The sequence below is a fragment of the Atractosteus spatula genome, chromosome 18 (assembly GCF_055471065.1).
Source record: "Atractosteus spatula isolate fAtrSpa1 chromosome 18, fAtrSpa1.hap1, whole genome shotgun sequence".
Classification (NCBI taxonomy): domain Eukaryota; kingdom Metazoa; phylum Chordata; class Actinopteri; order Semionotiformes; family Lepisosteidae; genus Atractosteus; species Atractosteus spatula.
In genome coordinates this window covers 15,749,560-15,774,895 of record NC_142723.1, presented here as the reverse complement: position 1 = coordinate 15,774,895, position 25,336 = coordinate 15,749,560, and the positions used below count along the sequence as shown (strand labels likewise).

At 44.5% G+C, this 25,336-nt stretch overlaps 1 protein-coding gene across 2 annotated transcripts in view; it reads right to left on the bottom strand.

The window, feature by feature from the left end:
• Positions 1–453: 453 nt before the first annotated feature.
• Positions 454–25,336, bottom strand: part of LOC148818689 (sarcalumenin-like) — a 37,914-nt gene continuing 13,031 nt past the window's right edge. The window contains exons 2-7 of one of the 2 annotated variants that reach the window (XM_088936957.1): positions 15,265–15,363; positions 13,496–13,591; positions 9,639–9,674; positions 7,427–7,543; positions 5,705–5,938; positions 454–4,469 (exon numbers count right to left, since the gene is read on the bottom strand). In XM_088936957.1, the coding sequence (XP_088793083.1) occupies positions 3,658–4,469; positions 5,705–5,938; positions 7,427–7,543; positions 9,639–9,674; positions 13,496–13,591; positions 15,265–15,363 (1,394 nt within the window). In that variant the 3' untranslated portion in view covers positions 454–3,657. The remainder of the gene's footprint in view (positions 4,470–5,704; positions 5,939–7,426; positions 7,544–9,638; positions 9,675–13,495; positions 13,592–15,264; positions 15,364–25,336) is intronic. The other variant, XM_088936959.1, reaches the window with a different exon arrangement.

Sequence of the window (25,336 nt, the reverse complement as noted above, 5' to 3'; positions counted from 1 at the left end):
GTGTTTAAAGAAGCCTTGAACGTGATACGTGTAGAACCAAATGTTCATCACAGTCTTTTTTTAACTCCAGAGTTTTGTCCACAGGACATATGCTTATTTGCTCCAGCATTTAATCATGGCATCCTCAGAAACAGTGCAATACACCACAATATAGCATATTGCCTGAAGAAGAAATGTCTGACTCTTGCAGAGGTTTCTATATTAGAATCTGCACAATACACAAGTGCCGAGTGCGTCGACGAACAGCTGGCATGACAAAGTCCGCGACGTTCGTCACAACGGGAGCTCACGGCACTTCCTGTTTCACAGACTGGACATCGGAGTCATCCAGGAAACAGGAGAACCAGGACTGATAACTGCTGAACGCTGTTTTTTTTCCCCCTTCACATTCCAAACGCTGCCCCGGCGTTTAGACCGAAGAGGAGTGAAATGACAACACAAGAGCCATGTCGCCACTGAAAAAGAAACCTTTTATTGAGATATTGCTGAGATTAAACAGTAAGTGGTTTGGAATTCTGGAGTCACATGCACCCGGCAGCACAGCCCAAATCTAAACATTGCCTTCTCTCCGGATTGAGTAATTTGACTTTCCCATAGGCCCTGCAGTGTCCCCCACGCCTCTGACTCTGGGCCCGCCCACAACTGGCAGCTTGGCACCCCCCTGGTGTATTGGGGTCACACCAATAAGGTCAAGCTCTTCCAATAGATCGAAAGGTCTGGTCTGACATATGAAAGTGGTCACCCCCCAGCTCCAGGCCAGCCGATAAAGACAGATGCACGCAGATGAAGGAATTCATCTTTTTTGTGAGGTCAGATTGTACTTCTCCTCCCATTTCAAGGATCTTGGGATAGCTCCAGCCCCATGTTTCTCCTGTAACCGAAGGAGTGCGTATCGCTGTCTTGGCGTCGACACTTTTCAGTAGCCCTAAAGGAACATAAAGGCCTAGGTTTGAAACAGGCCGAGGCCACTCAGGGCTGTAGGCACACACAGCCTGGGCAACGGTTTGTTTGCAGTCCACCTTCACCTCTGCAGAAGCTGGCTACTTTGCTTAGAAAGACAGACCACATTTCAGTAGAAGGCAATAGAGTGTTCTGTCCACAAAATATCAAAAAGGGCAACAGCATATTGTTCATGAACAGACCTGGTAGACATACGCTAATTTTCCATGTCAAACAGACATAAAATCAGGCAGAAAAATAAAGAATAAGGAATAAAAACAGCAGATGTAGGGGCGAGAAGAGTGTACTGCAAAGAGCATTCTTTGAAAAATCTGTTCTGCAAGAAGGAAGAAAGCACAAAAACAAACAAAAATGTCTTGGAAAAAAGTTTAAGTCACAAATAGATCTGTTTGATGGGACTGAATCACATCTTTGCATTTTCCTCACTTAAAAAAAAATAAAGTGTGCTTTTCAATTTGCCATCTACTTTTCAGAAAATACTTTTTGTTAAAAAACGATCGCTGTGTGTCTCAAATAACACAATTACGTGCCAAAGATTACAGTGCCTGCATTTCTTGTTGCTTGCGGTGTTGTATTAAAAATGAAAGTGGTGTAATTGGGAGAAGGACAAAGGTTTTATGCTCCCTCCCTCCAAAGGACAATTTTACTTGATTAAAGTTCCTCCACTCGGTAAAACAGCAATTCCTGATTTCTAAGACACCACAACTCTCCCCAGCAGCAAGCTCTTCGTCCGATTTTTATGGTTCTATTCTGCCAATCAGAACTGAAGAGCCATTTTATAATTTGCGAAACTCTGGTGACATTCTTAAAGAAAGACCGCTCCTAACTATGAGAAGTGGGACTTCTAAACACTATTACGGAGGAGTGGGTCAGGCAAATTCTTAAATTTTCAATCAGTGGTTTGAAAGCTTTGGAAGCAAGAACGCAAATTTTCACTATCTCGTCTCGTAACTACCCAGACATTTCAGAGAAGCTGTTAGGAATGAACATGACAAAAACCCAATTGGCACGTTCCTGGACAAAGCAGAGGTTTTATATGGTCTTACAGCTGTAGAAACTCCATTCAAACTGCAGACAGATTGGTCACAAAGAGATATCAGTATCAGTCGACCCTTATCAATACCTCCCATTTTTGGGCAGGTCTGGTATTTAAGCTTTTCTCTTAGATAGCTGCTTTATATATCTCAGAAGGAGCACCACTTACAATAGCACATAACATTCACATGCAGGTAACCCAATATGCTAAGCCAAGCACATTAATAAGAAAAGGCAGACTACATCATCCTGAGATCCGGGACCTGCACATTCTCAATGGCAAAATGGTTATTTGCCTTCCCATTCTGCAATCCCAGTTTTTTTTTTAAATTTACATTTCTGCATACACACCATGAAATATTTTCAAAACCAGAAGAAACCCGTAGCTCTGCTTGCACACAGAAAGAAACTTGAGTTCTGTTTTTTGTTTGTTTTGATGAACAAACAAAAGTAAAAGTCTACCCTATTTTCAAATTGATCTCAAGTCAAACTGCCATCAAATCCAATGGGATTGCTCCAGTAGAAGTTGGTTTAGATAGTACTTATGATCAAAGGTCTCCTCTAAGTCCTGTCACTGTGTTGGTGATGGGGTCAGCACTCCATTGCTGCAACATGTGTATCACGCATGAAGCTAAAGGCTTTGGCAGACTGAACTAAAACCTTAATGAAGGACCTACATGAGACGTTGTGCACTTTACTTTACACAACCCAGATGAACCGTGTTCCATGTGGATTCTGTGGTGTGCTTCCTGGCTCGATTTCCTGTCTTGGCATGGGAGTTGCTAAAAAAAGATCCTCAGTGGTAAATGAGCGCAGGTGGCATCCACATGCCTCAGCAACAGGGAAAGAAGGAAATGGTACAACGGTATGTTGCCCTTCCTGTGCACAGGACAAGACTTGGATTTGTTAACTAGCAAATGACATAAGCGAAAATAGCAACTAGAAACAGTGAGGAACAAATTGAAATGAAATATGCAAGAACAAGTGGAACTTGAAAGCTATTTCAGCTACTCTTTTAATACAAGTTAAACAGTTGAACAGCGACCTAAAACTACAGGTTCAGGTAAACTAGGACTCAGTCCACCTTTTAGAAATTCGTAGGAAAGTACTGGTCCTTTTTTTTTGGCTACAAGAACGGGTTTTATTTGCTGTTGATAAACCAATATTTTCTTTTCACAGATGAGCCAGCCGGCATCCACGGACTCTGCAAAGTAAAACTCTACAATGAAATGGCCAAACACAGATTTCACATTTTATTCACTTACACGGGGGCTGGTACTGACTGCAAAAGTCTGGTCTGAGGGAATATTTTTTTTGGGGGGGGGGAGAGTTTTGCCGTTTGACTTTTTCTTTTTTTTTAATTATTTCAACCCTTTTTTATTCCTCCCCCCCCCCCCCCCCGGACCGATAACGGTTCTGTGCTGCACGTGTAGGGAAAGAGGAGGGAGCCGTCATCTAATATTCCACCCCCCCACCCGTTTCTCTCCCTCCGCCCGCCTCTCCCTGCTCCAGTCCACCCTTTTCCACCTTTAAAAACCAGCTAAACTGCCCGCGTGTTCCCCCTCGACTCCGGAGGCCGCGGGTCTCCTCCGTGGCTGGGGGCTGCCCTCCCTCCTGCTCCCTCTCTCGCTCTCGCCCCCCTCCTGCTCCCCCCCCCACCCCTCAGTGCTTCCTGTAGCGGTTCTTGGGCGTCTCCCCGCAGCCGGTGGCTTCGCAGGAGGTCAGACTGGGGTTCTTCCCAGAAGCGATGCCCCCGAGCAGGCCGGGCAACTCGTGGGTGATGGCCTTCTCGATCTTGTCCAGGAGGCAGCCGCCCATGTAGGAGCACTGGGCGGACAGCTGCTTGAAGCTGCCCACGGGGTTGATGCCGAAGAAGTCGCGGTAGGCGTCACGGTTGGGGAGGTCGAACTTGCTGACGTTGGTCTTGGCCAGGATGGACTTGAAGATGTAGAACTTGTCGGGGTCGTCCACGATCTCCTGGAAGACCAGCTCGGGGTCGCTGAAGAAGGTCATCTTGTCGCGGAAGGTCTGCACGTAGCGGTCCACCAGCAGGGCATGGATGCGCACCCGGATGGCGTGCTGGCGGATGAAGGCGATCTTGTTCTCCAGGCGGTTCTCAATCACTTGGTTGAGGTCCTCCAGCAGGGAGATCTCCTCGCGCTTGAAGAGCTCCCGGCTGGTGTCCTGCGCGTACTCGTAGGGCCAGAAGGAGCTGACGTACACGCGGGGGGGCTCGGTCACGTTGATTAGCGGCGCCAGGCTCCAGAAGAGGGCGCCGTAGACGCGCATGAGGTCCTGGGTGGCCAGACTGTCGGCCTTGTTGAGGATGATGCGGATCTGCGACTCCCGGCCCTTCAGCTGCCGGAACAGCATCTCCAGTTCCAGCCCCACGTCCAGCTTAGTGGGGTCAAAGACCACGAAAATGAGGTCCGCCCGGTCAATGAACCACTGGCACACGTCGTTGAAGGGATAGCCTTTAGCGGAAGAAGAGAAAGGACTGGTGAGGGCCTGAGGATCTCCGCCACACCCTCTTAGACATTCGGCACCGAAGCAGGAACCACGATTGTTCTGCCATCCAGTTATCAGAGTATATCCCCAACAGCCAGAATGATTTGATTAACTCCAGATGTAAACAGCTCAGGTTTGCCATGCATTCACTATTTCATTCACAGATGATGTAGAAAAGTCACAGACTGACATCCTAATGCATGCCATTTTACTGCAGACGTTCAGTCTAATACTTTTTTCAGAAGGAATGGGGGTGTTTCACTGACAGAGCTCCTAGTTATTCATTCAAGGTAGAGAAGCAGCACGGGATCAGCTCAATAAGGGTTATCTAATTTCCCCACTTGTAGAGAAGTGTAAAGGAGGCACTTCTTGTGAGAAGTTCTAAGAGCCCTCCCACATTGAAATTTCATCTTTTGCCAAGCACATCGCATCCTGCCCAATGTACAAACTCACACTGGCACACATGGGTGTACTTGATCTTTTGTATGCTGGGTCTGCTTATTTTAAAGGGGAACTGCAGTCCCAATTTCTCTGACCAGCTATTAAGTCTTGGTAACAAAATACATTCATTGACAGTATAAAAAAAAAATTCAAATTAAGGACAAAATCGTGAATTTTGTGAAAGTGCTGTACGGTCGACATTGTTGTTGCAAACCCCTGGTCTTGCCCTGGGCGAGAGCGAGAGTTCACGAGAACTGTAACGTGATGCGGCCCTTCCTGCTCACTAGTCACTGTAATGACTGATGTACTGTGATGGACAAGCTAATGGGTACAGGTTGTGCAGCAGACATTTCACCACAGAAATGTTCCAACATGATCTGCGTGCAGTATTTGTCGGCAAAACCCTCCTGCCGTCGAGAGCAGTGTTCCTATTGGATTAAAAGTGATGTATTTACAGACCTGATTCTTTACAATGCAAAAGGGCCGCAACACATCACCGGAAGTTTTGATTCTTGTTCTGAATCGCAGAATATGGCACTGCGCATACTTGGTAATTTCCTCTATTTCGTTATATAAATTGGAAGCTTTAAAAGTTACAGTGTGCATTGTACTTTTATTATGGTTTGAAATGTGCTCAGTGTTGATTCTTTCTAACCTCAAAATATACAAATAGTATTGCAATTCCCCTTTAATGAATAAAGGCTCTGTAAACACCCTCAGGGTAAGGCGAAGGCCACAGCGACTTGGGGCCCATCAGTACCTCTCTCCTGCTGCTTGCGGTTCTCGATGATGCCAGGCGTGTCGACGAAGGTGACTCTCTCCAGCAGTTTATGGGGCATCTCGATGCCCACCAGCTTCTCCAGGAAGTTCTGCCCAAACTTCTCCAGCGGGGAGAAGGAGCGGGAGCTGTCGGCCGCCATGACGATGCCCTCGATCGAGCGGATCTTCTCGCCGTGCATAATGACGGTGAACTCGGAGGTGGTGGGTTCAGCCCCTGTAGAAACACACCAGAGCCTTTCTGAGCATCAAGGATGGAAGCAGGGCCTGAGACCTTTGTCCCATCACGTTACAAGGGTCCTTCAGTGCATGGGAGAGCTAGTTTGTCCACAGAAGGGGAACAAATGAAAAGGAAGGTCACAGCTCTTGCATAAAGCAGAGATCTCTCGCGTGCCAAGGCCATCATTGTTACTCTTGGCCTTCATGAGCTGGCGTGCACCACCAATGCTGTATTTGAATCAGGAAGTAGGAAAGTTCTCAATTTAAGCACACCTCTGTTCAGGCAGAATCCTCTGTGTATCTGACTTGCCAGCAACTTGGCACCAAAATGGACGATGCGTTCAGAAGTCACACAGGAAATAACACAGGTGTAACACAGCAAGACGATACGTTTGAATAGGAGCTGATGCTTGACACAACACTAGCGACAACTGAAGAGTTGGTACACTGGTACAGACACAAAGCACAAAGGAACATAGCTTTTATTGCAGAGATCTCAGAAATGTTGGATTGAAATTTGAGGAATTATTAATAGAAAAAGAAGATACTCTGTGTGGACCTTTTGTTATTGTAAAGTATGTGTATCAGCAAGGTTTTCCTTTATAACCTAACTGCTCAGTTATTGTAGATACCTTCTTTTGCTTTTTTTGTCATACTTGTTTGAGACAATAAGACTGTGGGGAAGTATAACACAGCTAACTGGCTGTGAGCTGGTGTATTATGAAAGGAAGACTTGAATGAGCGAAGGGGAAACAGTCGCACAACTATTATCACACAACAATGTTATAAGTGATAGGTCAGTGGCACATCCATCGAATGCTTGTGATTTTTTGGCAAATTTTAGATTCAGTTGGGAAATGTGTCAACCATTTTGGTGATTACCATATTGAGATGTAGTCTTCACTGCTCAGTATTAGTCATCTGGTGAAACTGAAAGTAAAACTGCCCTTTGCAAGCAGTTGTTTACTGTGTAAATACAATGGAAAGGCACGTGGAGACCAGAATCTTGTGTAAATTCTCTTGTTTTCCTTGCATTTATGTCAGTTGTGCAAATTTGCTCCACTACCAGTGTACATATGACTGTTAAATGGGTAAATTTATTCTTTAGAGACCATGTTTGTGAAGCTTTTTCAACCATATTACCTTTTGCTTGAGAAGGGGAAAAAGAGCAAACTGATAGAAGAAATGTTTGAACAGGCATCAGGGACTCTAAAAGGACAGTAGGGACAATAAACCTGCATTATTGGCAACAAAAAAGCAGGTGTAGACACCATTTTCAGGCTCTGCCTGAATATGTCCCAATGTGTGTAAATTTATTATTTGTGCTAGTTCCATATTAATATGTAATGACTCATTCGCGTTGGTGCCATGGCTCTGAAGAAGATTCCTGGGATCCTTTAGGAATCCAGCGAAGGAGATCTTCGGATCGCTCACTCCTGGCTCCTTGCCCCTTGTGTTGGAAATCCCTCCCACCCTTCCTGCTCACCTGTGTAGAGCTGGTAAGGGGTTTCCTGCAGCCCCAGCAGGTAGTTAATCATGGAGGACTTGCCGACACTCCAGGGACCCAGGAACAGCACCATGGGCTTGGAGGTGATCTCCCCGTCTGAGCGAGAGGAAGAGGAGAAAGACTGTTATAGCCACAGTACGGGACCGGGGACACCCCGAGATTGGAGAAATGAGTATTGTGACTCAAGGGGAAGCTGAACAGGATGGACCCAGAATAAGAGGAGGTTCTATAGAATTGAATGGGTGTAGAAACAGCACCACTGTTTCTATCATCCCACTGTCGTTCTACAAGCTGTTTTGTTACAGTGTGTGGGACTCAGTCTTTACAATATTGCCCGCTGCTGTTTGCTCCACAGGGAAATGTATCGATATGAATCAGAGCAGCAGTTCTGAAGACTGAAGTCGCCAGAATGAGAAATGGAATGCTACATAACTTTTTTTTGTCTGAAAATCAAAGCCGCTAAATAGAAGAATGATGAATGTAAATGTAGATGAATGTGTTCTGATATACTTTAGGCTTTTGCCATGCAAGCCCATTCATCTACTCCATTGAACATTGTGAACTGTTTAATTTATGATGAAGAGAGCTGCTTAATTAAGCAGCTGTTTTTACTAAAGATCTGCATTGGAAATGGAGTTGAAGGTCCACTGTTGCCTGGCTAGAACCCAACCTACATATATATATACAGTACAGTCCCAGGTAAGGGAAATGGACTTTTGCAATATACATATTTCTATATACTGGGTGATTTAACACATGAACAGAAGTTCATGCTAAGCAGTGCTTTCAGCCAGACCAAAGCAGCAGAATATTGCAGCAGCAGTTTGCAATCACAGGGGCTGGATTTGGGGGGGGTGGGCAAGAAATAATTTGCTGTTTGTTTGCATCATTGGGGATGTGTACAACACATTAAGCGACGTCTACACTGAAATAAGGGAGAGCAGCAACAGAACAATTGAAAGCAAATTGAGCCTCTTTTTGGGGAAAAAAATGATTTGCTGGAAAAAAGAAAAAATCCACAAGCATAAGCTCAAGCAAGGAGAGAGGATAAGCGAGGACAAAGCTGTGGAGATTGTAGGACCAGCAGCACTTGTCTGCACAGGGGGTCAGTGTTTGACTGGGCAGGAGTCAAGATCCACAGCACTGATCAGAGCCAGGAGGGAAAACTACAATAAGCAGAGCTTCCAATTTGCAGATTGGTTCCCCACAGATTTTACTTCCATCACATTAGGCAGGAGCCAGGCAGCCCAGATTGTGCTGATTTCAGGAGGAATGCACAGAGCCATCTCATGCAAGCAGCTATCTCAACTTTATTGTAGCTTGTCTCAGCAAGGAGAAGAAATAGCATGAGTTGTGAATGGTCAGAATCAGACCATTCAGAGAGATTTGTTTTTTATCAGTTCACACATGGACACTAACACTAACTTCAGACTAAAGAAAAATTGAGGTGAGGCCTGTTCCTTAGGGCAGTGTTTCATTCCTGAGCATCCAGCAGTACTAAACTATTTTAAACAGGGCTTAAGCGTTTTAGTTCAGCATTAGTTCTGGGACTGAGGTCTAGACTATATACTGTAATGCACTAATCCACATGAAGACTGTTTTGACATTTCTGAGCATTTAAAAAAAGCCAAAGTAGATTGACAGGTGTTGGGGCTCAGGCTGGGAACCGCTGCCCTAGAGCAGGACAGAGGAGAGTGACCAGCATGTCATTTCAAGTTGCTAAAAGACAAGCAGACCAGAGAACCCCCTGCCTCCACCCCTTCTCCTTCTCCTCCGATGGGACTGGGGTGAAATTAGAGATCAGAGGTGGGATTCAATACATAAATCGTCGTATTTTAAGAAACAAATCACATGACGATGACCACTATGGCCTGAGTGGTTTCTGGCACGGGATTGTCAGGTCTTTAAAGCTCAACCAGCACAGTCCAAGACGCCGTTCACCTGCAGTGGGGTAAAATCCAACAGGGAACTAATCCGACCAGGCTTTCCCACTGCTGCCCCCCTGTGGCCACAACAATGTCAGCACCTTGCTCTTCCATTGGCAGTGCGGAAGAGTGGAATTCAGCAGAACTGCGGATTGACAGAATTCTGGAGGGGAGAGGCACTCTGGCAGCGAGTGACAGTGACTGGGGGTTAAAACGTCAGGCAGTGTCATGCAGGGGGGGTGGGGGGGTGCTTTTATCATACCCACCTGTCGCCGAAGCCCCTAGCGTTCGTCCAGGGTAGGCTGTTAGAGGGTGTGAGCACAGGAGAACAACACAGGAGGAAGAATCAGGCAGAGTGAATGAAGAGATGGGTTGAGAGAGAGAGAGGAACGATGGGGAAAAAGGTAAACAATCGAGATGGCTGGAGAAGAGGAGCACTTGATAGAGAGGCACGGGAGAGAGGACACTCGCGTGTCTCGGCCGCTAAGGAATGAAAAGTGAGAACAAACAGGCCACTCTGGGGCCCTTTTCAGAGAGAGAGTGGACAGGCGAAGAGACAAACAGGCAGAGATGGATGTCGACACAACACAAAACACAGAAAACCACATCTAGGCAAACTGTCTAATGCATCTGGGGTTAATCTGGGGGGGGGGTTAGTCTCTCCAGCTGGTGCCGCGTCTTGCAGCTCAGCCACAGATGTGTGTTTTGTTTAGTTTTTAGTTTCTTCTGTTTTTCCGTTTACTTCTGATTAGTGCGACGAAGCTCTTTCCATGATTTATCATTTATCATCCCAGCCCTGCAAACCACACCTGCACAAGGAGGCTGGAAGGTGAGGATTCGAGCGCCAGGCCTTCAAGTGCCGCTGCGACTCAGTTTGTCCTGGCCTATTCTCCTGGCACAAACGCAACTGAAATGTCAGCTTTAAACCACCCCTACCCACCTAACACAGTACAAAGCTTTAAAACTGTGAACTGGCGAAATGAAGGAACCCTCCTGCTTCCCTCCTGAACTCCAAGAACACAAGCAGAGAGAGAGAGAGCTGTGTATTCGCCAAAGCGCTCCAGAGCAGCGTATTTAAGACAGTGAGTGGGAACTGGATCGCCATTTTCCACACCTAAGGGAAATGCGCTGCCGGCTTAGCTAAGAGTCTCGCTCCTTGAGGCAACCGACGGAATAAATGTTGGTTTTGAGTTTTTCCTTTCCCTAACTACTTCAGCTAAAATCTTCCTTCAGCAGCTCACTCGTGGGCCCAGACCGTTTCAGATTCAGTCTGTAATCCTGGAGTCTGTTCTGTGGTTTTAGCAGGAGCTGCAACTCATACAGGAACACGTAACGTCAGCTGGCACAGGTATGTATAATGGACGACTTTTCTTCCTATCTCACCGGACTCTCCGAGGTCTAGCAGTGAAGAGATAGCTGGTAAGCTGTATTCTTTTAATCAACCTTATGTCTAATGAACCGTCGCCCAAATACAGATGTTTTTAAAAAAAAACAACCAGGGCACTAATCCACAAATCCCCACGCTTTTTAATCCCACTACCTGAAAACAGTTGCTTGATTCCCAGTTTTTGCAGCCTGATTTTCAGAGTAAAAATAGAAAATTCTTGCCATATATTTAATTTCCTAACTGCTGGATGGTTATATTTCATCTGATACCTTTGATGAATTTTAGGTTTCAGTCCTTTACATTTATAATATAGACCACGCACATCAATAGTGGGCTATTTAAATCCTATCCTCTATGTCCATAGAATTCAGTCCTACTACCACGTTCTGCCTGTAGATGGCAAACTGTTTCAATAATAGTCTTATGGTGTTATGTGAAGGTTTATAATGAGATCATTTGCAAGATCTTTCCTCTAGGTTTACAGCTGTTTCTTGGCCAGAACACAGAATGAGAATGTTTGTGTGAGTGACTTTATTTTCTTATTTTTTCAGCCTCATGCTATAACCGTCAGTGCAACACGCTGGGTAATACTTCTGATTTGCTCTTCCATCCTTCCTGGGAGAGTGTGTGGTATAAATGTGTAGTCCCATGGGGCTAAAGATGACCCATCAAGGGTTCTGCCTAATTTTAGTTTGGAGCTGTAGCTGACGATGTCAGTTGACAACAAAGAGCAAAGCAGCTGAGGCAAGAGAGTGAGACCTCTGTCTTCACTGCACTGTCTCCTGTCCCCAGTCCCTGTGTCATCGCCTGCTCTGTCTCCTCGGGACATTCTGCAGCGCTGTGCCAGGGAAGTGACAACACTCCACTGGGCACCTGCTCTCTGTAGGGAGAAGTGGGCACTTAGTCGCACTCCAGTGCTGACATGAGCAGTACCAGCAGTACCAGCTGAGCCCTTGTGTCCTCTTTATCAAAGCAGTCCGCAGTCTAAAATACTAATGCTCAGCATGATGTACTGTATGGATTAACAAAGCTGGGGAAAGAGAGGGTTCAACAGTCTAAGCAACAAAACTCCTAGTATAAATGCTTTTATACTAAACAAGGGCATCTGCACTTTGTTATTCTAGGCAGCAATGCAGGGACTTCGGATTGGAAGGGAGTAGTTAAGGACAAGATTCTCAGTTGCTTTCCATGGCTCTTTTAACCCATGGGTTGTGAGAATATGGAACAAGCTACCCAAAAGTATGGTAGAGGCAGATACCCTGGCTTCTTTCAAGAAAAGGCTAGATGAGATCGTTGGTTCAGTAATCTACTAACTACCACACGGGCCAGATGAGAGGACTGGCCTTCTCTTCCATTTTTGTTCGGTGGATTTTCCTGGGATTTGGTGTGAGATATCAAGGGAAGGAAAATGCCAGCTCTAACTATGGTCACATGTCTGGTGAAAATGAGGCTTTTCGGCTCAGTCTGAAAAGCACCAGGGACGAGACAGCACGAGCTGCAGCTCTACAGAAATGTCCGGAAGCCTTAATCGCTTTCAGATGGGTCTGTCCTTTCCCTTCCTAGTTTGTTTTAAACATTTAGAAGAGAAAACCCGCAGTCACACTGAACACTTCCAGGTAACCAACCCAACCCCAGGACGTGTCTAACAAGCTCCCCGCGTAGCCCTCGTGTTAGCCAAACTGTGGACAGCACCAAACAGGTAAAACCCCCATATCAAATACTTTCTCTGCAAATTTATATTTTTTGCAACACACAAATGGGAAAGCATAGGCGCACGTTAGAAACAAAGAATATAAATTATTCTAAACTGCACTGTATTTATGTACTGTACACTGCCGTCCACATCTTACTCAATCTGCATCGTTCTGTTTTTGGCGGCGTTTTCCTTTATTTTATTAATTATTTTATTTCCGTTCTTTCAGCTCACAGGCATTTCTGACAGATCTGTATTTTGTAATACAAAAGACAGTTTTAAGCTCTCTGGATGGAATACATGCTGTTAATGAGTCTGACTGGTAAATGTAATGAATAAGCTACTCTATTCTGTCATATGGACAGCTGACGTATATTTTATTCAGGTTGTTGAAGATCCTGATGAATGTGGATTAAAGATCGTTAAATATGCTTTGTCTCTACTCTCAGACTAAGCTATATTAATAACCACTAAAGCCAAAACCACTATTATAACAGTCAACAAAAAACAAGTGGATTATAATGAAAAAATAAAATGCCAAGACCCCCCAAAAAAGTGCAAAGCCCCCTCTGCTGTGGGAGCACTAAGATTTAGCTTCACAGTGTCCCCTAAAAGACGACTAAATAGAGAGATTCTATTCAGGGTCTAAGCACGTTCTCCTGGGCCCAGGAGTCTGACAATTGCTGCTGGAGTGCAGTGTATGTGCCGAGATCTTAGTGTGTGTGGGGGGGGTTGGGAGGGTTCGTTTGGCTTCAGTCCTCCCATTCACATGCAGCACAGGAAGGTATGTAGTCAGATCTGCTCTGGGATTTCTCCCCAATGGATTGGAGCAGGAGGGGGAGACATGGGCCAAGGACAACCTCACTGCTCCGGACAGAGACACACAAAGCAGAGACCATGAGACTCGTGTCTTTCAATGGGTTTACCAAGTTCCAGCCATGGCCTGTGGAGTCCGGGACGAGACCCAAGGCTTTCGACTGCTTCAGATGGAGGGGAAGGCTGTCGACAGGGAGCGGATCAAACACAAAACCACGGGCTCGTACCTGAGATCTCGTGCTGCCTCAGCTCATTGTACTTGTAAGCCTGCTCCAGGGGCTTGATGGACGTGTGGTAGATTTTGCGGAGGCGCTGGAGAGCCGCTGCAAAGACAGGAGGTCCTCAGTGAAAGAGCACAAGCACATGGGATTCAGGTATCAACATCTGGACGCCTATCCAACAGGAGCCCTGCGGGGTGGAGGGTGACTGAGTCTCGGTCCTGTGAATTCACTCCTGTCCGATTTCTGTCCTAAATGGGGAACTGCAGTCCCGATTTCTCAGACCAGTTATTAAATCTTGGTTACAGAATAAATTCATTGATGTTATAGAAAGATTGTACACATTTTGAATTAAGCACGAAATTGTGAACTTGGTGAAGGTACTGGAAGTTGCCATGTTGTCGCAAACACACACTTGAGTTCCCACAAATTGTGACGTGACATGGCCCTTCCCGCGCACTAGTCCCCATAATGACTAATGTATTGTGCCGTACGAGCCAATAAGTACAGGTTGTGCAGCAGACATTTCACCGCAGAAATGTTCCAACGTGATCTGGATGCAGAGTTAACTAGCAAGTAGTATTTGTTGGCAAAACCGTCTTGAAGTCAAGGGCAATACATGTATTTTTATTGGATTAAAAGCGATGTATTCTCATGCCTGCTTGTTTACAATGTCACAGAACTGCAACACATCACTGGAATGTTTGTTGCCTCATTCTGAATCGAAGTATACTGCAAATATGGTGTGCATGCCTGGAAATTCCATCTATTTTGTGATGTAAATTGGAGGTTTTTCAAGTTACGGTGTACATTTGACTTTTATTATGGTTTAAAATGCACTCATTAAGGCTGATTCATTCTAACACCAAAATACAGTATAAAAATAGCATTGCAGTTCTCCTTTAAGTAATGGGAACACCGGAGATCCTGTTACGGTAGTTCATTCAGGACTCGTTCATGCCCTGACTAGAAAAAATCTATCGCCCCAAGCAAAAAAAGTAATCTGTATCCAAAGGCTAAGACTAGATTTTTAAATTCTGCACACGTAGTCATGAACACTTTCTACATTACGCAGGAGCGCTGAGTAATGCAATTTTGATATAGTACTTCTGTTGTTTTTATTTGGATTCTCCAATTAAATAATGTGTATGAGGTTGTCTGAGAAAAGTTCTCAAAAGCCTTAATTGAAGGAACAAGAGCTTTCTTTGTTATATCTGCAAGGTGTTATCTACTGGCGAAGTTTTGGATTTTATTTCACTTACAAAGGAGTTAAAATGTCTCACCTCCAGTGTGTTTAAAAGCTTAAAATAGTCCAATAGTTCAAATTAATCCCATTAAATCACCTGCATAACCGAGAGCTGGGCTGGATCAGAACCAGCACCTGTGTGGCTCTCCTGGACCAGGACTGGGAACCTCTGCCTCAGAGCACACAGCAGTTACAGGTGCTGAATGTACTCAAACAGCCACGTTTCAACACCCAGGTTCCTAGGATGCTTGATTGCCTGTTAATGCTTTGTCTTTGTACAGTGACATTCATGGATGAAAAACAAAGCCCTGCGCTGTAGTGCCACCTCCACAATAAGAATGAGTTTTTCTTTACAGTTCCTACAGATTGCAGTTACACTGTCCTCTCAGCCATTTCACTAGACATTTCAAGCAGCCGGGGCACAAGAGCTCACCAAAAGTCCTCCTCCCTCTTCCAGGGTTTCTGAAAAGAGGGAGCCGCAACCCCAGCCCCTCTCCCTGGGCGACAGCAGGGCGGCGACACTGGGTCCTACCTGAGTAGTCATTTGAAGGAGCATCTTCTTTGAGCCTGAGAGTCTGCTCAATGTGAGATCTGTCTCGGAGAACAGGGACCAATACATCCTCCACTTCTTCTGAAGGGCGAAGGAGAGAAAGGACACACAGTAAATATACAAGAATTGCATTTTTTTTACATTGCCAATCAATGCTGTAGAGGCGGTGTTGCTGGAGGACCCTAAGCAGAAGTCCTGAGGAGTTCTTGGATCATGAACATAGGAGCTTGAAGGGCTGGCCTCCACGACTGTGCAGCTCGTCCACACATGGCGGCACAATGAGTCCTGGTGGGACCTGCCTCTGTGAAGAGAACCTGCTCCCGGTGAGAAGGCACAATGTACAGTAGAAGCTGACAGGCTGATTGAAGAAGTCAGCTTCTCTGCCTGGTCTAACGGACATGGGCAGGGCAGAGACCTTTGCAAGCCAGGTTCGAAACACCTCAATTAATGAAATTGCAGGAGTCACGAGGGGCTATAACTATATCATAGAGAGCAATGTGAAACAGTTTTTCTGCTTTATAAGCATTTAAATGAACAGGCTGTGCTTTAAGCAGTGTTACAAAGGATGCTAAATGACCTGGTACTGCTGACATTTCAGGAACCTCATCTTAAGTTTACTGCGTATGGTGGGCATGCTTACTGTGGTATGTACTGTATCTAATGACAAAATGCTCTGATGAATGGTGACAGCATAAAGCAGCAGTGTAGATCTGAAGCAATCTGGAAAGGAATAACAGTTGACAATAGCTTGTAAATCTCACGTCCAAACTATGCCTTCAATTTTCTGGTGTTATGACAGGAGGAGAAGTGCACCTTATAAATCAGTGGTAAGGAATGACTGTTAACAGAGAGCAATTGGCCTTTGAAGGCCTTATTGTAAGCACTTTGGAGCTGGTTTATTTACGGTGCAAGGTTATTCTTGAGGAACAAGCAGCAATACAGTAGATATCATGTGTCTACCACAAATAGCTCAGCATAATAACACACGACCACATTGTTCACTTTTGACGAGCAGTTAAATATAGGCATTTTGGCCAAATTCGTTCTTCAATTTCTGTCTCAGAACTATAAATGTGGTGAATGTCTTGATTCATTGTAATTCTGTAGGATGCATAATTTTAAAACAATTAAAAGCACTTTGCATTTATATAGCAACTATCACTTCAATCCTGAAACACTTTTTCTCACAGGTGGTGACAGACAGCAACCACTCTGTATCACCACTGTAACCACACAACAGACAAGGAACAACAGAGAAAGTATTTAGCCAGTGAAATTAAGGAGGGAATCAAGGAGAATTCTGAGAAATCCCCTGGTGGAAATTAGGCAAGGACGAGGGATTTGAACTGTTCTCTTTTGAAAGTTATCTAGGGATCTCTATGAATTCATTGCTGTACTGAAAATGATTTTCCAGGTTTCTTTCAACAATGCTTTTTGCCCTGATGATTTTAGCAAAACGCTTAGTCTTTGCTGTGCTAGAGAGCATCTTCCCTTCGTTGTACAAAAGCAGGCAAGGCTGGAACAGGAACAGCATGTTGAATTCTTCACACATGTCCTTATAGTGGCAGGGCGGAATGTCAGAGCACACCATTTCTATTTAACATCAATCGCTTTACTACCAATTTGGATTAAACTAAATCTTTATCATCCATAAACATGGCGAGTTTGGTCAACCAGCCCAAACAAATGCAAACGAGGCTGGTTGCTTTTAACAGCGCCCACTGAGCCCTGCATACAGTTACCCATGTACTGTGTCGTAGCACACTTTGCTCTTCGAACATTGTCCAATGTCTGTCCATCACCAGGCATCCTTCACGAGTAGCCAAGACAATCAGATCTTTGAACTGAGGTACAAAGACAGCCACCATTTGGAGTTTCGAAGGATGAAAACAGTATCTGACACTCACAGTATCTGGACTTGTCTCAAATAAGTCAAAGTAAAACAGACTTTTTCCTAAAATGTTTCTCAAGTGCATTACCACTGACTGAGCCTCAGCAGATTTTATTAGGAATGTGTCCAAAGAAAACACTTCAATGAATGTAGTGTTCAGCAGAAAGGCTCTATTTAACACCAAACCATGAAGGGGGCAAAGTGAGTAATTTCTTCAAATACACAACCAACAAGTCTTATTAAGAAAAATAGCAAGATGTTTTGAATCAAAAAGTTCAGAGTCTTGTACCACCATTACTTTCAAATCAACAAGCACGTGTGGCACACAGACGTGACCCAGATTTAAGGCATGTTACCACTTTTAACAGCCAAAGGAAACTGCATTGGTCTTCAAAAACAAAAAAACATGAGTATGATTCATGTGAATTCAGCAGAGCTGCCAGAAATGTGTTTTCAGAGTGTTTGGAGAAAAGGATGTCCAGATGACCTAAATCACCAATCAAACAAAGCTAAGCAATGCTGTAAGTATGTTAATGACCCAGTTAATGAGTTACTAATTAGTTTACCAAAAAGTAAGACTTGTGTCTGATGTGATCTAGATCTAGCTTGTGAAGCACAGGTTTCCCTGGCAACGATTACTGTAGTCTTTGAGCCAATGAATTTACTCAATTAATCAACATTTACGCATGGCTTAAGGGTGATCTACTGTCTATGACCTGCGGACAGTGGCTCTCCAGGACCAGGTCTGGCCAAACCTGATCTAGACCTTCGGAAAACTATTATTAAATCAGACCTACTGAAGTGACACATGGTCAGCTCAGTCTACTGCAGCATGGTGTCTGAGGCCATGGTGTTGTTTAACAAGAGCAGGTTTCACACCTTTCTCTCCATGCGGCTCGGAGGCCTCTGGTTCTTCAACCTCTTTCTGAGGTGCTGTGGCATGTTCTTCACCGTCGTCCACCTCTGACCTGACATTGTCTCCACGAGGTTCTCCTTCTCCAGCACTCTCCTTCTCTTCTGACTTTGCCTGTAGTTCTTCACCTTCCCCAGACCCTGAACTGTAACTCTCCAGTGAAAAATCCATCTTATCTGCGCTTCCCGCATCTTTGTTCTCTCTTTCTCCTCCTTCTGTGGTGTCCAGTTCATCGCCATGTGTTTCGTTAGTCTCTGTCTTGAATTCAGCAGGTTCTTCAGTCCCTCCTGAAGATCCCAAATCCTCCCCGGGACCTTTCTCACTAGCCCCCTCTACAGCTTCTGTTCCTTCTTGATCTTGGTATTCCTCAGAACCTGGGCTTTTAGATTCTTGGGACTCACTGGAGCTTTCTGAATTTTCCTGCCCAGAATCAAGGCCCTCTCTGTCCCCTTCATTGTCCTCCATTCCGTTTCCCTCTGAAGAAAAAGAAGCAGCTTCCTCTCCTGCATCCTCCTCTTGCTCTCCTTGGTGGCCTCCACCCTTCTCCTCCTCCAAGGAACCCTGTAGGTCTTCCTCATCTTGATATCCTAGTTCCTCATACTGAACAAGCACAGTGGGTTCTGCATTCTCCTCAAGTAACACCTCGAGGGCCGGAAGATCATTCTCCTTCTGTGTGGAGTCTGACTCTGCATCGCGGCTCTCTCCTCTGTTATCCTGCCTTCCATCATTTTGGAATGTCTGCCTACCAGGCTCTGGTTCTGCGGTCTCTTCCTGGTCCTCCCTTTCATCTTCAACCAGCTCTTCCTCCAAAACAAGAGATGCTACAGGGACTTCACTTGTCTCTGTTTTCTCAACATCTTCTCTCTGTGGGGGAGACTCACTCTCTACCCCATCTGCATCTGTGTATCCTTCAAAGTCCTGTGATTTATCGGCTGAGGATTCATCTTCAAAAGTGTCTCCTTCTGTTCCCTTAGCTCCAGATTCAGCAATGTCTTCTTGGGATGTGTCAGAACCCCCATCTTCTAAACTCTGTTCTGTCAGGCTCTTCCCACCAGATCCTAAAGATTCTCTGTCTAAGGGAGTACCTTCTCCAGATTCCAATCTGGATTTTGTGTCTTTCAGCTTGGGTTTCACACATGCTTTGCAAATACTCTGCCCAGCCTTGGAGTCTGGGAAGGGTGGGTCTTCTTGTGGAGAGGCTGGTTGGCCAAGACCACTGGCGTTGGGCCCGGGGTAACCCGAGGGGCTGGTTTTTCTGTCTGCCCCATTGCATGTGCACATAAGCAAGTCTCCGCCATCCTGCTGGAACTGAAGTCGAACCAGCGACTCATCTTCACTTTTCGTGGGGCTGGGCGTCTCTTCTGCCGGTTCTAAATGATCAGAAAGGTTTCAGTCAGTGTCAGCTGTTCCCTGCATCCCACTCAGGGAGAGCAAGCATGAGACACATTGCCACAGCTGTTAGCAGCACACAGGCGCCTACCTTTTTCACTGCAGTTTCATCTCGTTTTAATGCCAATTAAAAAGGCAAATCGGTAGTGCTTTTCTGGAATCAGAAAAAAAAAGTGAGAAGGCCCAGGATACATTCTGGGGTTGAAGAGAATGTCCTACACGGGCAGGCTGGAAGAACTGCACCTCATTAGTCTTGAAAAGTGAGGACTACAAGGGGATCAGATACAGTAATTCAAAATTCTCGAAGGCATGGACAAAGTCCGCACAGCAGACTTCAGAATGAACAGAGAAACACAAACTAGAGGACACAAGTGGGAACTATGTGGAAGGGCATTTAAAACCGAGAACAGGAAGCACTGCTTTATTCGAAGGGTTTCTGGAGCATGGAAGAAGCTTCTCTGCTGTGCAAGTGTGTGCTTTGCAAAGAGAATAAGACTGTCCTTTATATTTTCATTTGTTTTACCACTACAGAGGAAAAAGTGATCTATTGAACCACTCAGATGAGCTAACTTTCACTGTCAGGCGGGGTGCTGTGAAATCTTTATTTTCATGATCTTTTGCCTTCAGGAAATCAAGAAGATAACATTCTTTCATTTGGCTTTAAATTGGACCGAAACCCAGCTTAAAATGTAGAAAAAAATACATTCTTAAATCTTTTTTGAAATAAATCTTACCCAGCTTGAGGGACCTTTCGTGAGCCTTGAAACCACATGGTTGTGCCCACAAAAGAGTCCCTGTCACTGAAACCTGAGACAGAATCTACCTTTTTTCTTATGCTGGAAGTATCAGATTGTACCTCATGCTATCCACTCATCTAGGTAAAGTTGTCCTTTTTTCACCAAGAGAAGGTGGGTTGCTTAAAGACCAAAACGTCCATCCATAACTGATTCATCCAGTTCAGGGTAGCAGGGGAGCCGGAGTCTATTCTGGCAAACAATGGGAGCAAGGCAGGGTACACCGTGGACAGGACACCAGTTCATCACAGGGCACACAGACGCACACTCACACCAGGGGCAATTCTCCCAGCAGCCAACTGACCTACCAGAAAGTCACAGGGCTGTGGGAGGAAACCGAAGAACATGGAGGAACTCCACACAGACAGCACCTCAGGTCTGGAATTGAACCCAGGGCCCCATTGCCTTGTTCAATGCCCCTTTATGCTACCCATATCCAAAACAATATGGCACGAATCTACACAACCACCAGGCAGCCTTTCATTACCTTCACTGGGCTGAACAGTCCCAAATCCTCTCGAGAAACATACAATGGAATGGAAGTTGGTAAAATTAAGGAAATATCAAAAGCCACACCGTGTGATTACATATTTAAAATCAATGAGGTACTGTAGAGGTAAGAACGTATGAATTTAGCAGCTTTTGTGCAAAAAAATACAAAAAAAAGTGCAACACATACATTCAATCTCAATATCCCAAAAATCACATCTGCTTAGATTTTCAAAAAACCTCCAGAAATGCCACCTAAGCCCTTATCATTGTGAAGAATTAAATGCATTTTAGCATGTACTGTAAATAAACTTAGAAATCCTTCTAGAATTAGTTAATTGCATTTTTGTAAATAAATTATTACATCTCAAAGCACTTTATATATAGGACGAAACCCACCTTGTAGATAACTGAAGTGTTGCCCCTATCAGAGTGACATCTGGCAACCATTCCTCCAACAGTGCATGCCCTCATGCAGGAAATAAAACTTATAACCAGGAAATAAACACCTCTTACTATTCTGCCCTGCTTCTTGTTCAGAGTCCAACAGTTCTACCGATCCACATTTGTCTCTTTACAGTGTATGCTGTGTCCCAAGTGATGTTTGCATGGTTGCAAATCAAACATGCTTCCAAAATGTGGAGTCCAAGCACTAAAGCGATAACAGTAAGACCTTTAAAATTCCACAAGGCATTTCAGTGAAATTTGAACTCTGCCATCTGGGGCCATCTGGGGTTAAAAATGATGATCATTTGACAACATGGGTGGAAATAGTGAGAAGCATGTAGAAATTGTCATCTTGCCGACAAATTAGAGCTGTAGGGCGGTCCTGAAAAAATAAGTTTGTAGTAAAAAAACACATCAAGAACTAGCAATGTTAGGAGAGGGGCCTTAACTGAATGGACATTTTTCTCCAAGGGTTGATTTCAAGCCTTTGGAGCTCGATTGAAAGTTCAATGACTTAACACAAAACACTACCGTTGTATGGTTTCACAAAGGTGTCGCCATGGCTTCACAACAGTGGTGTGGGAAGTCTCCATCTCTCCCTCCATAGAGCTGAGCCAGCAGCCCCAAGAGCTACAGTGTGCAAGGAAACACCAGCCCATCTAATTTTAACCCCTACAGATCTTAGCAGCCTACAAGAACTGTCCTTGAGAGCCTTGGAACATGCACCGGTATTTCTGCACTATATGTATGTGTGTGGTTCGAATTTCATTGCAGCATCATGGAACACTATATATAGGGGCAGCTCGCAGGCCTGGTAAATTCACACCTCTGATCTGGCATGGACACATGCAGATACACAAATGGCTTAAAGCACAGCACTGTGCTACACAGAAACAGCAGCCTCCTTTAGCTCTCCCCTCGGTCAGTGGGGTCAGCGGGTCTGACGTGCTGGGAGAGTGGCTTTGCCAGCCTGCTATTTTTCTACCTCCTGGACCCAGGTGGGGGAATGAGGTGGAACTGTTTTTTTTTTTGCAGCGCGTGAAGAATCAGATCAGTTACAGCAGCGACACCAGAGACAGAAACGCGAGATTCCAGCAACACGTAGTGACATTACGACAGGGAGGGTCAATACTGGCTCGAGAGAGGAAGGTGTGTAGGTTTCCCAGGTCTCTTTAAAGCAGCAGTACCCAATGAGCTGGGAGAAACTGTCAAATTGGTCTCATTAATAATGAGCTTGTTCAGGTGAAGAGCCAACTTAAAGAAATAATGAAAATCAGACAGGATCAGAATTCTCCACTACTGGTCTAAGAGAAAGGTTCTTAAAAAGCACTCTGTACACAGGTTATGTTTATTTTTATTATGATTTATTTTAAATGGCTAAAACTGAAAGTCTAAAAGACAAATGGTAAAAGCTCTGCATTGCTTGTTGCATTTTCTGCTTTAATGTGTTCATGTTCTCCCAAACTAAACTCAGTAATATCTGTCAAAAGTAGAAAGGGCTCTACACCCTACTGTTAATGTTCAATGTGAATTGGTTTACAATGTTTAAATGACAATAAAATATACCTCTAAACTAAACTGACACGGGTAAGACTATAAAAAGTCTTGACTTTAGTTTTGATCATTAACATGCAACTTTCAAAAGAACACAAAACCTCTTCAAATCCTGAGAGTCATGGTTTTGGTCCTCTAGAGAGTCAATCAGTACCAATGAAAGGGATTAACACTAGAGAGTGAACTAAGGCAGGGCAGTTCAAAATTTAGTAAATAAGGGGCAGTTCTCCCTGGCACAAAGAGGAAGAGGCGAACATGCTTTGGTATCTGAAGATTAAACATGACTTAAACATGTCCTAATGTTCAAATAAGGGTTGCAATGCACATGCAGTTTTGTGAGATTCCAGTCTCTGCAGTCATTTGCTGCTCTCTAGGGAAATACACTCTAAAAAGAAGAGTTACAATCTAAAAGGTACCAATTTGAACGAATTCCGTAATGAAATATGTGGTTAGGTTGCATGTTTCCCAACGTTCCAGATAAAAGCTGAAGACCTGCCAAAGAAGATGCCAGCACACAAATATTACTTAATGCCCCAGGATCAGCACACATACAGAGGACAGAACTACACAAAAAACAGCCTAGAAATATTCTGAGTTATTAATCGTTCACTCATTGCTCTTGTATAGAGGTTTTTTATTCCAAAAGAGGGGAACCCACTCATTCCACTGAAGAGCAGCCCCCACCTGAACAACATAGGCAGCCTTTATGCATCAGCATCAGCACGATACCAGCAGAGAAATAAGAAGAAATTGTTCTAACCATTCGAATTAAGATGCCATGGGACCTTTAGCACAGTGTCCTTGGACGATACATTAGGGACTCAGGATTGAAAATTACAAATGTAATTACAGAGGACCTCCTATAATCGCAAGCTTACTTACCTTCCGAGCTCAGGCCACAGGTTGGCACCACTCTCTGTTACACCTATTAAATAGGGCAGACCACTGTGTGGTACCTCTGAAACCTGGTAGAGTGCCACCAGTGTCTATTGAGTTTCATCCCAGCTGGCTGCTCACATACACAACTGCACTAGTTTGATCACACCTTTAGAATTGTTTCCAACTGCTACAATGTTGCAGTTTGTACAATTGATTTTTTAATAACTTAGAAGTTCTGACTGTTCCAAGAACTAAAAACCATTTTCAAAGTCTAGTTCGTTAAAATATTAAATTAGGGGTTCAAATACAAATCAAGAGCTTCCTTGATACAAAACCCAACAGACTCTGAATGCTGCAGGGCCCATATTGTTAGACTGTGCTGTACATGCAGGCAGTGTTCAAGGACACACTGACAACCAGAAACACACTAGTGGACTGGTGCTGGATACCCCAACTTTTCTAGAAAGGGAAACCTTTCTTCCCTCTGGCACTCACCCTCAGTTCTCTGGGCAAGAGCTGGAAATAGGCTCCCAGACCGCTTGTCCCGGCAGGGCCAAACTAAAGTGTTCTTTGACGGTTCCTAATGACATCAATCAGATCAGCAAAGACCTGTCTGTACGGATCTGTCATTACAGCCAAGTTCCTCACATCCCTTCCAGTGCTTCTTGGATGGAGTCCACTGACATAGTGAAGGAGTGGAGCTCACTCTGTTCTCTGGCTCTGTGTCCAAGTACTGGCCAGTTATCCTAAGGAGAACCTGTGAGTCCCTGCAAGTCAAGTAATGAGGACTGATCTTTACAAATAAGAACAAAGCTTGTAAGGTTAAACTCTCAAATCTGGTTACAGTCCTCAAATCACCACATCTTCTAGACTAGTAAGGCTAATGGTTTCTCTCATATTTGCTGTGTTGAGATCAAATCTCTCATCAGATGCTTTCCATATCGAAAAGCATTGAACATTGTGGAGTAGACTTCAGTACTCTCCAGTCAAGCGCTTGCCATCGGAACATTGCTCTCTGATCCCTACAGTTTGCCAGACTCCAACATGCTGAATTGCACTAGGAGAGCTGCATCTGAGAGCTGAAGCACTTCCACTCCTCCAAATACATCTGCATGTTTGCACTAATTCTTAACAGTAAGAAGTAACAGCACAGTGTTGGAAACCAGCTTTACAAAACAGAGGATATCCCTTCTATTATGGAATCTTCGAGAATCGGCTAATAAATCCTTTAAGCGAAGATAAGATTGTTTCACCTTCAGTTTTTTATCTGCGTTCTGAAACCTTGTACACCTGAGGAAATTAGTGTAAGCCCAAGTAAACAACTTGTTTTGCTGTCAATAAAAGAGGGTCAAAATGCAGATTAAAAATTCACCATACTGACAAGTGATTCCATGCTTAACACTGGCACCTTAAGTGCAACTAACATGCGTTGCTCACTCTTAGAGAAAGACCAGGATTATTGTACAATTGCACCTTTTGTTGCCGTTTTCGCAGCTGTACTTGCGCTACAAAGGGACGACATTCATTCTGACAGCGTCGGCTGGACAGAGACACTGGCTCTGTGGTAATGCTCTTAGAGTCACACAGCTAAAAATAAACCTGCGTCATGTCATACTTGATACAGAGGATGAACAGGAATGGCTACAAAAGACAGGTCATTCATCACCACCACACCCGGCCAGTTTCAGGAATATTGAT